Here is a 12,622-nt window from a genome sequence, read left to right as displayed (position 1 = left end):
CCTCTAGCTAACTTCCCTCTTCATGCTTCTCTCTCCTCCACTCCCCACACCCCCCTTCATGTGCACGCGCACAATCCCCCCAAATTATTCTTGTCGGTTATTGGCTGGAACACTGTTTGTTATGTTTCGTGGTCCAGGCTGGGCCAGTTTGTTTTTCTTGCCGTTTGTGGAGCCTGGGCTGTCTACAGAGACCGTGTTTTTTTACAGTGTGTTCAGGGGACAGGCAGCTAGCGGATAGTGAGGAGATGTTTGCTGTATGTGACAAAAATAGTTTTGGCCTCAAAAAACGCGTGACATCGCTTAGAGCACCTTTAAGGGGGCCCACTGCAAAAATCTGCTCTGGGGCCCCAAATACCCCAGCTACGGCCCTAAACTGAGTATACAGTGGGTACGGAAAGTATTCAGACCCCCTTAAATTTTTCACTCTTTGTTATATTGCAGCCATTTGCTAAAATCATTTAAGTTAATTTTTTTTCCTCATTATTGTACACACAGCACCCCATATTGACAGAAAAACACAGAATTGTTGACATGTTTGCACATTTATTAAAAAAGAAAAACTGAAATATGACATGGTCCTAAGTATTCAGACCCTTTGCTCAGTATTTAGTAGAAGCACCCTTTTGATCTAATACAGCCATGAGTCTTTTTGGGAAAGATGCAACAAGTTTTTCACACCTGGATTTGGGTATCCTCTGCCATTCCTCCTTGCAGATCCTCTCCAGTTCTGTCAGGTTGGATGGTAAACGTTGGTGGACAGCCATTTTCAGGTCTCTCCAGAGATGCTCAATTGGGTTTAAGTCAGGGCTCTGGCTGGGCCATTCAGGAACAGTCACGGAGTTGTTGTGAAGCCACTCCTTCGTTATTTTAGCTGTGTGCTTAGGGTCATTGTCTTGTTGGAAGGTGAACCTTCGGCCCAGTCTGAGGTCCAGAGCACTCTGGAGAAGGTTTTCGTCCAGGATATCCCTGTACTTGGCCGCATTCATCTTTCCCTCGATTGCAACCAGTCGTCCTGTCCCTGCAGCTGAAAAACACCCCCACAGCATGATGCTGCCACCACCATGCTTCACTGTTGAGACTGTATTGGACAGGTGATGAGCAGTGCCTGGTTTTCTCCACACATACCGCTTAGAATTAAGGCCAAAAAGTTCTATCTTGGTCTCATCAGACCAGAGAATCTTATTTATCACCATCTTGGAGTCCTTCAGGTGTGCTTTCATGTGTCTTGCACTGAGGAGAGGCTTCCGTCGGGCCACTCTGCCATAAAGCCCCGACTGGTGGATGGCTGCAGTGATGGTTGACTTACTACAACTTTCTCCCATCTCCCGACTGCATCTCTGGAGCTCAGCCACAGTGATCTTTGGGTTCTCCTTTACCTCTCTCACCAAGGCTCTTCTCCCCTGATAGCTCAGTTTGGCCGGACGGCCAGCTCTAGGAAGGGTTCTGGTCGTCCCAAACATCTTCCATTTAAGGATTATGGAGGCCACTGTGCTCTTATGAACCTTAAGTGCAGCAGAATTTTTTTTGTAACCTTGGCCAGATCTGTGCCTTGCCAGAATTCTGTCTCTGAGCTCTTCAGGCAGTTCCTTTGACCTCATGATTCTCATTTGCTCTGACATGCACTGTGAGCTGTAAGGTCTTATATAGAAAGGTGTGTGGCTTTCCTAATCAAGTCCAATCAGTATAATCAAACACAGCTGGACTCAAATGAAGGTGTAGAACCATCTCAAGGATGATCAGAAGAAATGGACAGCACCTGAGTTAAATATATGAGTGTCACAGCAAAGGGTCTGAATACTTAGGACCATGTGATATTTCAGTTTTTCTTTTTTAATAAATGTGCAAAAATGTCAACAATTCTGTGTTTTTCTGTCAATATGGGGTGCTGTGTGTACAATAATGAGGAAAAAAAAAGAACTGAATGATTTTAGCAAATGGCTGCAATATAACAAAGAGTGAAAAATTTAAGGGGGTCTGAATACTTTCCGTACCCACTGTACATGAGTAAACTATGTCCTTTGCAAATCCTGGTGCTGTGTCTAGCCATTTTTTTCCTCTGCCAGCATAAACTCAAGAAGCAGCTGTACGCCAGACGTCAGGAAAGGACAGAACTCCTAAAGAAGCATACTGACCAGGGGTGTGTTTCCCAACATCATCATTATCCAACTATGGTTGCAAGTTCCATCGTTATCAGCACAGTTCAACGAGTCGGTTCATAGTTCTTACAAACATTTGCGAAAAGAATTGCAAAGTTGTGTGTTTGGAACGACAGCTCTCGACCTGTGTTTAGAAGTAGTTTCTTGTTTGCATGACATGTGGACTCAATAAATCCTTATCTTGAGCCAAATAAGCAAGCTGACATGCAGTACAATCTATGTCTTTTATTTAGAATACATACAAATGTCATTTACATCAAGAGATTTAAAGCGTCCTTTTTGCAGAGTGCCCATGTGCGAACGTGCTCTAGTACGTAAGAACAAGCCTATGATTGAATCTGGAAATAAAGCAAAATAACTGAGAAAAATTAGAAATAGTCCTCAGATGCCATGTCCGAAATTTATAGCAAAACATCTAGCGTTAATCCGATCTCAAACAGATTCATTAAAAGAAGTTATTATTCCACCACGTGCGTGACATCATTAACCAGCATGGTTGAACGACCAATTTGCGACAATACGGTTTCGGATGCGTTGATTTCTTCAACGATGCATCGTACTGTGGTTAAGCAGTAGTTCTTTGACATGTTATCTAATTGATGACTAGTCTATTCTTGGGCTATGGTAAGAAGTCTATTACATTTGTACTGACAGCCCAAATTTTGCCTTGTTTTAGCCTAGACGTCTGGGCTGTGTTTGGACAACTATTAGACGTCTTTTAAATGCAATATTGCTTGTGTGTGTAGAAGATTTTATTATTTAGAAAATAAGTAATTTAGCTATATATTTGTACACTATTATTGCCTTTGGGTTGACTTTTGGAAGTCTGAAAAAAGGCGTGGAATGTTGCCATTCTATTCTGAGAAAGTCACATGGTACAAGACCCCAAAAATAATCTATAGGGTGTGTTACCATCTTTGGAAAAAGATGTATATATGTGTAAAGCTGGGCAATGATCGGGAGTGATCTCCTGCAGGAGATGCTCGGCTTTGTTGTACAATAAAGTCTAATATTTCTGGCATCAAAGATCTCTGAGAAGTGATTTCACAAAAGAGAAGAAACCACAACATGTGTCAAAAGACTAAGCTTTTGCCAAACTGTGGCCTTATCCTTTCCTTTATCAAAAACCCATCTGCATTAAATCGATTCTCTCTCTTTCATCAATACAGCTTACAACAAAGATCAACTGGATCTGGGGAAGGCTAGAAAAACTAATTCTGCTGCATTAATAGCATCCAAGAACACCGTGGCCTCTATAATTATTAGATGGAAGAAAGCTGGAACCAGGATTCTTCCTAGAGCTGGCCGCTCAGCAAAATGGAGTAATTAGTGGAGGAGGTACAAAAAAACCTGATGGTCACTCTAGTCAAGCTTCAGAGATCATGTCTGGAGATGAGAGAAATTTGCAGAAGGCCAACCACCATGCCGATTTGGGCCTTACGACAGAGCGTCAAGACGGAAGCCTCTCTTCCGTACAAGACACATGAAAACCTGAATCCAGAAAAATGCAGAGATATCCCTAATGAAAACCCAACCCAGAACTCTCAAGACCTCACGTGTGAAGGATTATTTGAAAATTACAGGAAGGTGTGTTTAAGCAGAGTCTACAAGAATTTGGAGACTCAAGGATAACTCTGTGAATGAGTGAAACGGACCCCCAGTTGGACATATGTGGAGAGACCTGAAATGATGTCCACTGATGGTCCCCATCCAACCTGACAGAGCTTGAGATGATCTGCAGAGAAGCAGAAAATCCTCAAATCCAGGTCATATGCATCATACACAAAATATTTGAGGTTGTAATCTCTGCCAAATTTGCTTCAACTAAGTACTGTTGAATACTTATGTCAATATTTGATGATTTTTGTAGTATAGTGTGTGGAGATGTATCATTTTTGGTTCCATCCATTGCTGTTGCTATGGTCAGAAAATCACCAAGCTTTATTTGGAGGTCTTTAGGAGTTTTATTTTTGCCCTGACCTGAACCTTGGGGTGAGAGTCAGTATGGATGAAAGGGAGTTTGTTCATAAGAATAACCTTTGGACCAATGAAAAATCCACTCCATCCCCGGGTCTAGTACTGGGGTATTAAAGTCAGTGTTTACGTGTTCATTTACATGTAAGGTGATGTGCAGTGGAAGCTAGCGAATTCAGGGGCGAGAGTAAAGAGAAAGAGGGCACTTTTTTATTAATTTATTTACAATACAGTCGCTCAAGTTGTGCTTGTATCTGTTACCCAAAATTATAAGTTCCAACACCTCACAGTCCCTCCCGTGACTACCGTCCCAACTATCTTCAATATTCACAGAAGAACTACCGATATGTTACATATTTGGAGTGACTCCCAGCAGCGCAGAACAGTGATGAATGAGGGATGCAAAACTCAGTTAATCATTTCATGTTCTGAGTTGCATTGTGTTCAACATTTTGTTGATTAAAACAAAGTGTTACAATATCTTGAGCAACATTTATATACATTCTTTAAAATCACACACACAGAGTTTACTTTGTTACATATATATATATATATGTCAAAAGAAAGGACAGTTAATATATATTAATATATAAGAAGTTAATATATAGGCAACATAAATATATTAAGTAATTTGAAAAAAATACATTTTCCACTTTCTGCAAGGCTCTTATTCAATCTAGACATACAGCACATTAATGGGAGATGACATTCACTTGGAGTATATCATCTTTATATCTTTCCATCAAGCATTTAATAAGATTAAAAGGATTTATAACAAACAAAATTATTAATATAAAAGAAAACAAAGGTTTTTAATTCAGTAACTGTAACTGTTCAGACTGTTAAATGAATGCCACATAACGCTGCAAACATATTAGTCACAACCAGAGGGAGATGAAGGATTGTACAGGATTGTGGTCATAGAGTTCTCAGTGTATGTCATCTCTTTCGCCTTCCTAAACACATTTCAGGTCCAGATTTCTGTCACAATTCTCAGACACCGTTACATGAGATAGTTCCATCATTTCTTTTACGGGATGAAATCTTTGATCCTTTGTCATCAACACACCAGCACTGGCCTCTTTGCATTCCCCTTGATGAGCGACACTGTCTCAAGAAGAGCAAACTACATTCTTACAATCATGGCAATGGGGCAAAACATACAGAAAAATTGATTAATTGGAACGGTTTTAAGTAACAATTCAGATTGGACAGTGCAAACATGTTAAATTTGTTACAGTGATGTGCAGCACGTTTATTCATCTGCTTTAACAATCCTGACATGCTTTGCCTTGAATCTGCATTGCTAAAACACCTTCCTTCTTCTCTACACACCTGTTTCCTCCTGAAGGACCCTTGTCTGTCACAGTTGGGGATGTAGATGTCCTGAATTGAATGAATGATTGTGAGTTCAATGCTCTGGAGGACTGTGTTTAACAGTTTGCGACAAGGACCCTATAGAATGAAACAACAACGAAAACATGATTAATGCAAAAGTTTTCATTTATGACTCACAGTCAGACAGTATGAACAGTATATTAATATTCATGCAGAACATCATTTACAGAGCCATAAGAAGATATGTTACCTTTTCATTGTTATCAGTGGTTGATGGTTGATCGTCTGGAACATAAAACTTACAGTTTTAATATGATTACAGTAAGGCTTTTTGGCAATTAAACAGCACTTACTTAAAATACTCAAGAATACCTTGTACTGTATTCTTACCATTTTAGGAAAAAGGTCCTGCTCATTGTACAAAGTACAGATAAGCCTTTTACATTAAGTTTGCTGGTTTCTTTTCCCTCTTAAACACATGCAAAAATAATTAAATAACTTATAAATCATTGTTACACATTTTCATATGAACAACTCAAAATTGAACGTGAATTGGATTTTCATTCTAGTATCTACATGCTCAACTTTTAGGTTTAGTTTGTTTAGGTTAGCCAGTTTTAAACCAGACAAAATCCATATGAGAAAAGATGCCATGAGGCAAGACCATCTTACCTGTAGGTGGAGGAATGTCAGTGAAGGTGCTTTTGATGTTTTTGCAGACCCCTCGTCCCTGAAGCAGTGCCTGAAGGGGGCTTTGCTCCCCGAGAAGAGGGATACACCGAAGACCCTGAGCACACGGTAGGGTGTAAACCCCACAGGGTTCATCTAATGCCAACGTGGATGTGATCTCCTCCCCGGATAAACTTTCAGCTCGGTGGCCCTTGAGGTCCCCTGAGGGCCCGTTGCACAATGAGCAGATCTTCCTCAAGCCTAATACAAGGGAGTTGGAGCCAGATAAGCTGAGTTGAATGGTAACCAAAATGGTTAGTAAAAAAGGAAAAGAAACCATCTTCGTCCAGTACAGAAAAGCTTGTTTTCAGTGAATGCTCTTCTCTCTTCCAGGTCTCTCTGATATTCAATGGAAGTAGTAGTAGTGTGAAATCAGGTATCTAAAGACAGTAATTAGATCAAATTGCCCAGAAATGCAACATGGGCTGCTTTTAAAGAGCTGAGATGCTGTAGGGGTGGGAGACTGAGAGATGCTGGGCGTTAAATAAGAGGTGGAGTTACTGGATAACTCTATCCCTCCCCATTCTGCCACAGCTATCAAATGATGTACAAATTCAGCTGGTTTGAGTTCATGAATTATGTGAACATGCAATATTTTGTTTCCACTGATGCACATAAAGAATAATAGGTATTTCTCCAGGTATTATTAAACTGAAATGAGTCTATCTTCCCAAAGCATTTTGCATATAACTTAGACATTGATATTGTGGGTTTCCCAAAAGCATTATGTGCCAGTGGTTTCTATAATCGACTTATTTTTACGTAAGATATACTTGCAGAAATAGGCAGACCCTGTTTTAAAACGAGAATGATTCTTCATTTACATTAGTTAATTAATTGATGATGAGCCAGACAATAAATCTGATTGTCAGTCTGGTACTTTTAGAGAGGCATCTCTACATATGCCATTATTAAAATGGAGTCATTCTATCAAATCGTATTTATCACTGATACCCTGGAGAGTTTGTTTTGATTATCTTTGAAACCTTTGCTGCCTCACAAATGCTGGACAGTGTTGTGGATAGTTACACATGATGAGAACTGATGAGTAACTACACCGTAAAAAAGCAGTATATGATCAATAAGTTATGACAACATATGTTTTTATATTGCTTTATATTGCAATTTTCATCTTTTTTGGTTAGTTATACAAGATTCAACAATTTCCTTAAGCCAGTGTAATGTAATTTAAGTTGAAATTACTTAAACATCCAAGTTGATTGTACTTATATTACAGTGTATATATATTTTAGCTCTGGATTGGTTTAGAAATTAGATTTAGTCTGCACAAACTTTGTCAAATAAAAGATCATAATCTAAGAGATTTAAATTTCACTCATAACTTAGTTTTGACACAATGTGTAGTTACTACATCTAAGTCTTTTTGCCAAATGGCTTCTTTGTCTGTGTTTCTCCTTTCCTGGATTTTCAGACTTAAGTGCCACTTCCCTTAGGATGTTGTGATGGCGTATTTTATTAGTTGATTTGGCAGCAGGACAAAAATTTCCTACACCCACAGCAACACCCACATGCTGCCAAGACTTGGGCTACTATAACAAATTACTCTATATTGCAGTGTATCACTTTTTTCCAGTTGTCTCCATCTCTTTTCCTCCCAAATCACACACACACACACACACACACAAACACAAATTAGCACAATCCTTTTTCATGAAGTCATGGATGATCGCTTAATGACTTTAAGCCTGTTTTTCAAGAACTTCACCCTTGATCTGTCATTGCACTGATTTCCCCATCGCAATGATGTCATAATTAATCGTCTCAAGTAGGAAAATGAGCACCACATCACAGGTGTTTCTGAGTGACATGGGGAAAAATTAACAAGGGCTTTCCCCTCTAACCAGAAATTTTTTAAACGCTTTACTGATATCCAAGGAAACATTCTGTGTATGTGCTTTGTCAGACAATATCTTCTCACTAAAGTACAGGGGAAATAAGAAACTTCCAGTGCTGCCTCGCTCTCCATCTGCATCTTTGACTTTCCATACATTTACATGTTCATTTAATCATTTAGCAGATGCTTTTATCCAAAGCGACTTACAAATGAGGAGAGCAATAAAAGCAGTTAAATTAACAATAGGACAACAATATGTAAGTGCTGTGACCTTTCCCAGTTTGGTCTAACACAGTATATGTAATGATCTTTTCTTAATAGATATAGTGTGAAATGAAAGTGTTAGTATTAATGGATCAAGTGTTGCCGAAAAAGATGTGACTTCAGCCTGTATATAATCTGTTAGTTCCCAAAGAGACTCTGCTCCTGGGACTGTGCTGTCAACCTGCCTCTGCTCCGGGATGAGTTTATCTAATGCTGCTACCTGAACACAACTTGAAATTACTGTCAAGTTCCTATCGGTATCTTCTCCCTTTGATTACAGCCTCCCTTGAGATCCAGAGTGGTGTGACCGTCTCGATTTAAGTAGTGCATACAAAATTGATTGGTTTGTAATCCTCTATATAGATCAGTGGTTCTCATCTGGTGACCCACAGAACTGCACATGATTTTTTTGTCTCTCTTATTGACACACCTGAGTCAAATCTTCAGCCCAGCAGCAAAAAGGTAAGGGTAAGGGAGAGATCTATACCGTGCAGTGCTATAGGTGGTGAACGTGATTTCACTAAGTACAACAGGTTCCTGGATCAACATCTTTGAAGATCCTGGAACAACATTACAATCAACCAATCAGATTTGAAGGACAAGTTTACAATTTCTGTGAAGTTTAGGGTTACAATCAGGGTTAGGTGCTTCTACATCTGTGTTATTCACCTATCATTTTCCTCTGATTTTAGGGAGAAGTTATGGGTAGGGTTAGGTTTAGGGGTAAGGATAGGGTTAGGACTACATTTTCGAACAGGAATGCTGCTCCAGGATCATTAAAATCCAGGAACATTTCTTACTTGGCAAAATGACAGTGACCATATACACTCACCTAAAGGATTATTAGGAACACCATACTAATACTGTGTTTGACCCCCTTTCGCCTTCAGAACTGCCTTAATTCTACGTGGCATTGATTCAACAAGGTGCTGAAAGCATTCTTTAGAAATGTTGGCCCATATTGATAGGATAGCATCTTGCAGTTGATGGAGATTTGTGGGATGCACATCCAGGGCACGAAGCTCCCGTTCCACCACATCCCAAAGATGCTCTATTGGGTTGAGATCTGGTGACTGTGGGGGCCATTTTAGTACAGTGAACTCATTGTCATGTTCAAGAAACCAATTTGAAATGATTCGAGCTTTGTGACATGGTGCATTATCCTGCTGGAAGTAGCCATCAGAGGATGGGTACATGGTGGTCATAAAGGGATGGACATGGTCAGAAACAATGCTCAGGTAGGCCGTGGCATTTAAACGTTGCCCAATTGGCACTAAGGGGCCTAAAGTGTGCCAAGAAAACATCCCCCACACCATTACACCACCACCACCAGCCTGCACAGTGGTAACAAGGCATGATGGATCCATGTTCTCATTCTGTTTACGCCAAATTCTGACTCTACCATCTGAATGTCTCAACAGAAATCGAGACTCATCAGACCAGGCAACATTTTTCCAGTCTTCAACTGTCCAATTTTGGTGAGCTTGTGCAAATTGTAGCCTCTTTTTCCTATTTGTAGTGGAGATGAGTGGTACCCGGTGGGGTCTTCTGCTGTTGTAGCCCATCCGCCTCAAGGTTGTGCGTGTTGTGGCTTCACAAATGCTTTGCTGCATACCTCGGTTGTAACGAGTGGTTATTTCAGTCAAAGTTGCTCTTCTATCAGCTTGAATCAGTCGGCCCATTCTCCTCTGACCTCTAGCATCAACAAGGCATTTTCGCCCACAGGACTGCCGCATACTGGATGTTTTTCCCTTTTCACACCATTCTTTGTAAACCCTAGAAATGGTTGTGCGTGAAAATCCCTGTAACTGAGCAGATTGTGAAATACTCAGACTGGCACCAACAACCATGCCACGCTCAAAATTGCTTAAATCACCTTTCTTTCCCATTCTGACATTCAGTTTGGAGTTCAGGAGATTGTCTTGACCAGGACCACACCCCTAAATGCATTGAAGCAACTGCCATGTGATTGGTTGATTAGATAATTGCATTAATGAGAAATTGAACAGGTGTTCCTAATAATCCTTTAGGTGAGTGTAGGTCCTCAGAACGAAAGTTGAGAACCACTGATACAGTATATATCACATCCTCATCTATTCATCCTATCTGACAGACCACCTCCGACATGGCCACATCCACCAGTCCTCCAATGACATACAGATGGATCCTGTCAAGGTGCAAGTCATCCATCACCCTGTAAGAACTGCAGTGCTTCCGGGACTTTTCCTGCTTCCATTCATCAGAGGCTTCAGTGGTGTGGTTGCTCCCCTTAGCAGTCTCTTGAAAAGTAAGCCTAATCATGCCTCCCATACTTCGAAATCCAAACCTTGATCTCCCGTTTATCCTACTACCACTGACATAGGGGACATCCTATCCCAGAGATTAGGTACTCACACACACACACACTGACTGAGTGTTTTTGACCAAAGGGTTTGGAGACAATTAGGATTAAAAAGCATATGAATGTTATTCCTGCAAGAAAAATAAATGTTAGTTATGATTAATTAAAAAATCCATCACAGGATCATCAGAACTTGGAATACCTCTGTGATGTCAATAGGCTGAATCTTCACCAAGCTCAATAGGCCTTCTTCACTCATTTTACTTATTGACCTGGGTCAAAAAATATGAAGGCAGATGACCTCACTCAGCTCCACTTGCTTGATGTGGAAGATCAAACCTCAATGGTTCTTGCGAAAGATCAAACATGCTTGCGTGACATGCAAGAATCAACCAGATTTTTGGGTGAACTAACCCTTTAAGTCCCTGGTACAGTGGTCCATTCACCATCCTGCAACAGATAAATCCAGTCACTTATCAGCTCTAGCTCCCTTCACAGTAACGTATGTTTCCCTTTTGAAGCCTCACCTGCCTTCACTCTCTAATCTCGACATAATGATTGCTACTGTAGATATCTGAACTTTTCTAACAGGAAAAATACGATTTCTAGGCCGGTGAAAATCCTTTGAAATATTGCAATTGTCAATCTCTGAAAAGCCAGTCGGATGTTGTCTGACTAATGACAAGTTGCATCTTTGCTTGTAAACTTCTTCTTTGAATCAAGTTTTGTTTGTTTTAGAAATGAATGATTCTTCTGAGACTAAAATGTCTCACACTATATATTGTTTTAGTAAGTGAGGGAGAGTTTCTTTGTATCATCAACACTTTTCTCAAACAGATGCATATAAACGGTGGGTGGATTATTGCTGTCAGAATACTGCATTCGGTAAGACAAAAGCAATGATCATTATGACATGACAAAAAAACAGCAGCACACAACACTAGTACACCATCTGTAGTATCAGCTAGAGTATAAAATATGCCACATATGCGAACACTGGCCATGATGAATGCAATTATATGCATTGATAAAACATGCATATGAACATCAAGGTGCGTTCATGCCATATGTCAGAATTACCATAATTATGTGATTCTGAAAAATACATTTGCATAGCAACTGTTAGTTCATTTTGGTGTTAATAGTGTTGACAAAGAAACGCATTATTCTGTGTCCGAGGATGTGAACAGCTCTAGTAATTATGGTATAATTACGTTGCGGCATGAACATGATACGAGGGTGAGCAAATGATATGATTTTTATTTTGGGTCAGCATAGGTCCATATCACTTAGCCAAATGATTTCAGTTATTTTAAAGGTCCTTACAGCCTACAACAGCACCAAACAACAACAACAACAACAACAAAAAAACACACACACCGACACTAAACAAGCAAATGAATATAGCGAAGAATAGGATAAAAACATTACGTTCATTTTGTTTTATTGTGTACGGTAAACACATACTCTCTTTTTCCTGCTCTCACTCGCATACATTCGCACAGAAACATAGTTATCAGAATTTACACATAGAAAAATATACTATAACTATAAAGCTACATGAAATTTCTAACTAGCGAGGTAATAACGGTGCTGTTCTTGAAGCAGGTAAACTTACAGTTTCGCTACCAGTAGAGACGCTGCTGCTGAACACTGTTGAGAGACACACAGACTCAGGTAATTCACACTCGCTAAATCTCTCACTCTCTCTCCCTCTCTCTCTGGCTCAAGCCTTCGTTACCAGCTCTAAAATTATGTTTTGGAATTAGCAAAGGAGGCGTGGGATGAAATACATAAGTAATTAGTCCTATACACAAGAGGCAAAAACCTGACAAATGTCTTGAAATACAACATCTGAACAATGTCTTGAGGTGTGAAAGCCATATTTGTATATTGAAAATGTGAGTTTTCCTTTTTCTACATTCTTCAACATTGATAATGTGGGCATTTACATCACGGGTGATT

General features: G+C 39.9%; 1 protein-coding gene across 1 annotated transcript; it reads right to left on the bottom strand.

The window, feature by feature from the left end:
- Positions 1-5,123: 5,123 nt before the first annotated feature.
- igfbp6a (insulin-like growth factor binding protein 6a) lies at positions 5,124-6,477 on the bottom strand (the record flags this gene model as incomplete). The annotated part of the gene is made up of 4 exons (XM_084394934.1): positions 5,124-5,237; positions 5,466-5,585; positions 5,719-5,753; positions 6,141-6,477. The coding sequence occupies 4 exons, from the start codon at positions 6,475-6,477 to the stop codon at positions 5,124-5,126; spliced, it is 606 nt and encodes a 201-aa protein (XP_084251060.1).
- Positions 6,478-12,622: the final 6,145 nt, after the last annotated feature.

This window comes from Rutilus rutilus (assembly GCF_951802725.1).
Source record: "Rutilus rutilus genome assembly, chromosome: 22".
NCBI lineage: Eukaryota > Metazoa > Chordata > Actinopteri > Cypriniformes > Leuciscidae > Rutilus > Rutilus rutilus.
This window is presented reverse-complemented; position numbering and strand designations above follow the sequence as displayed.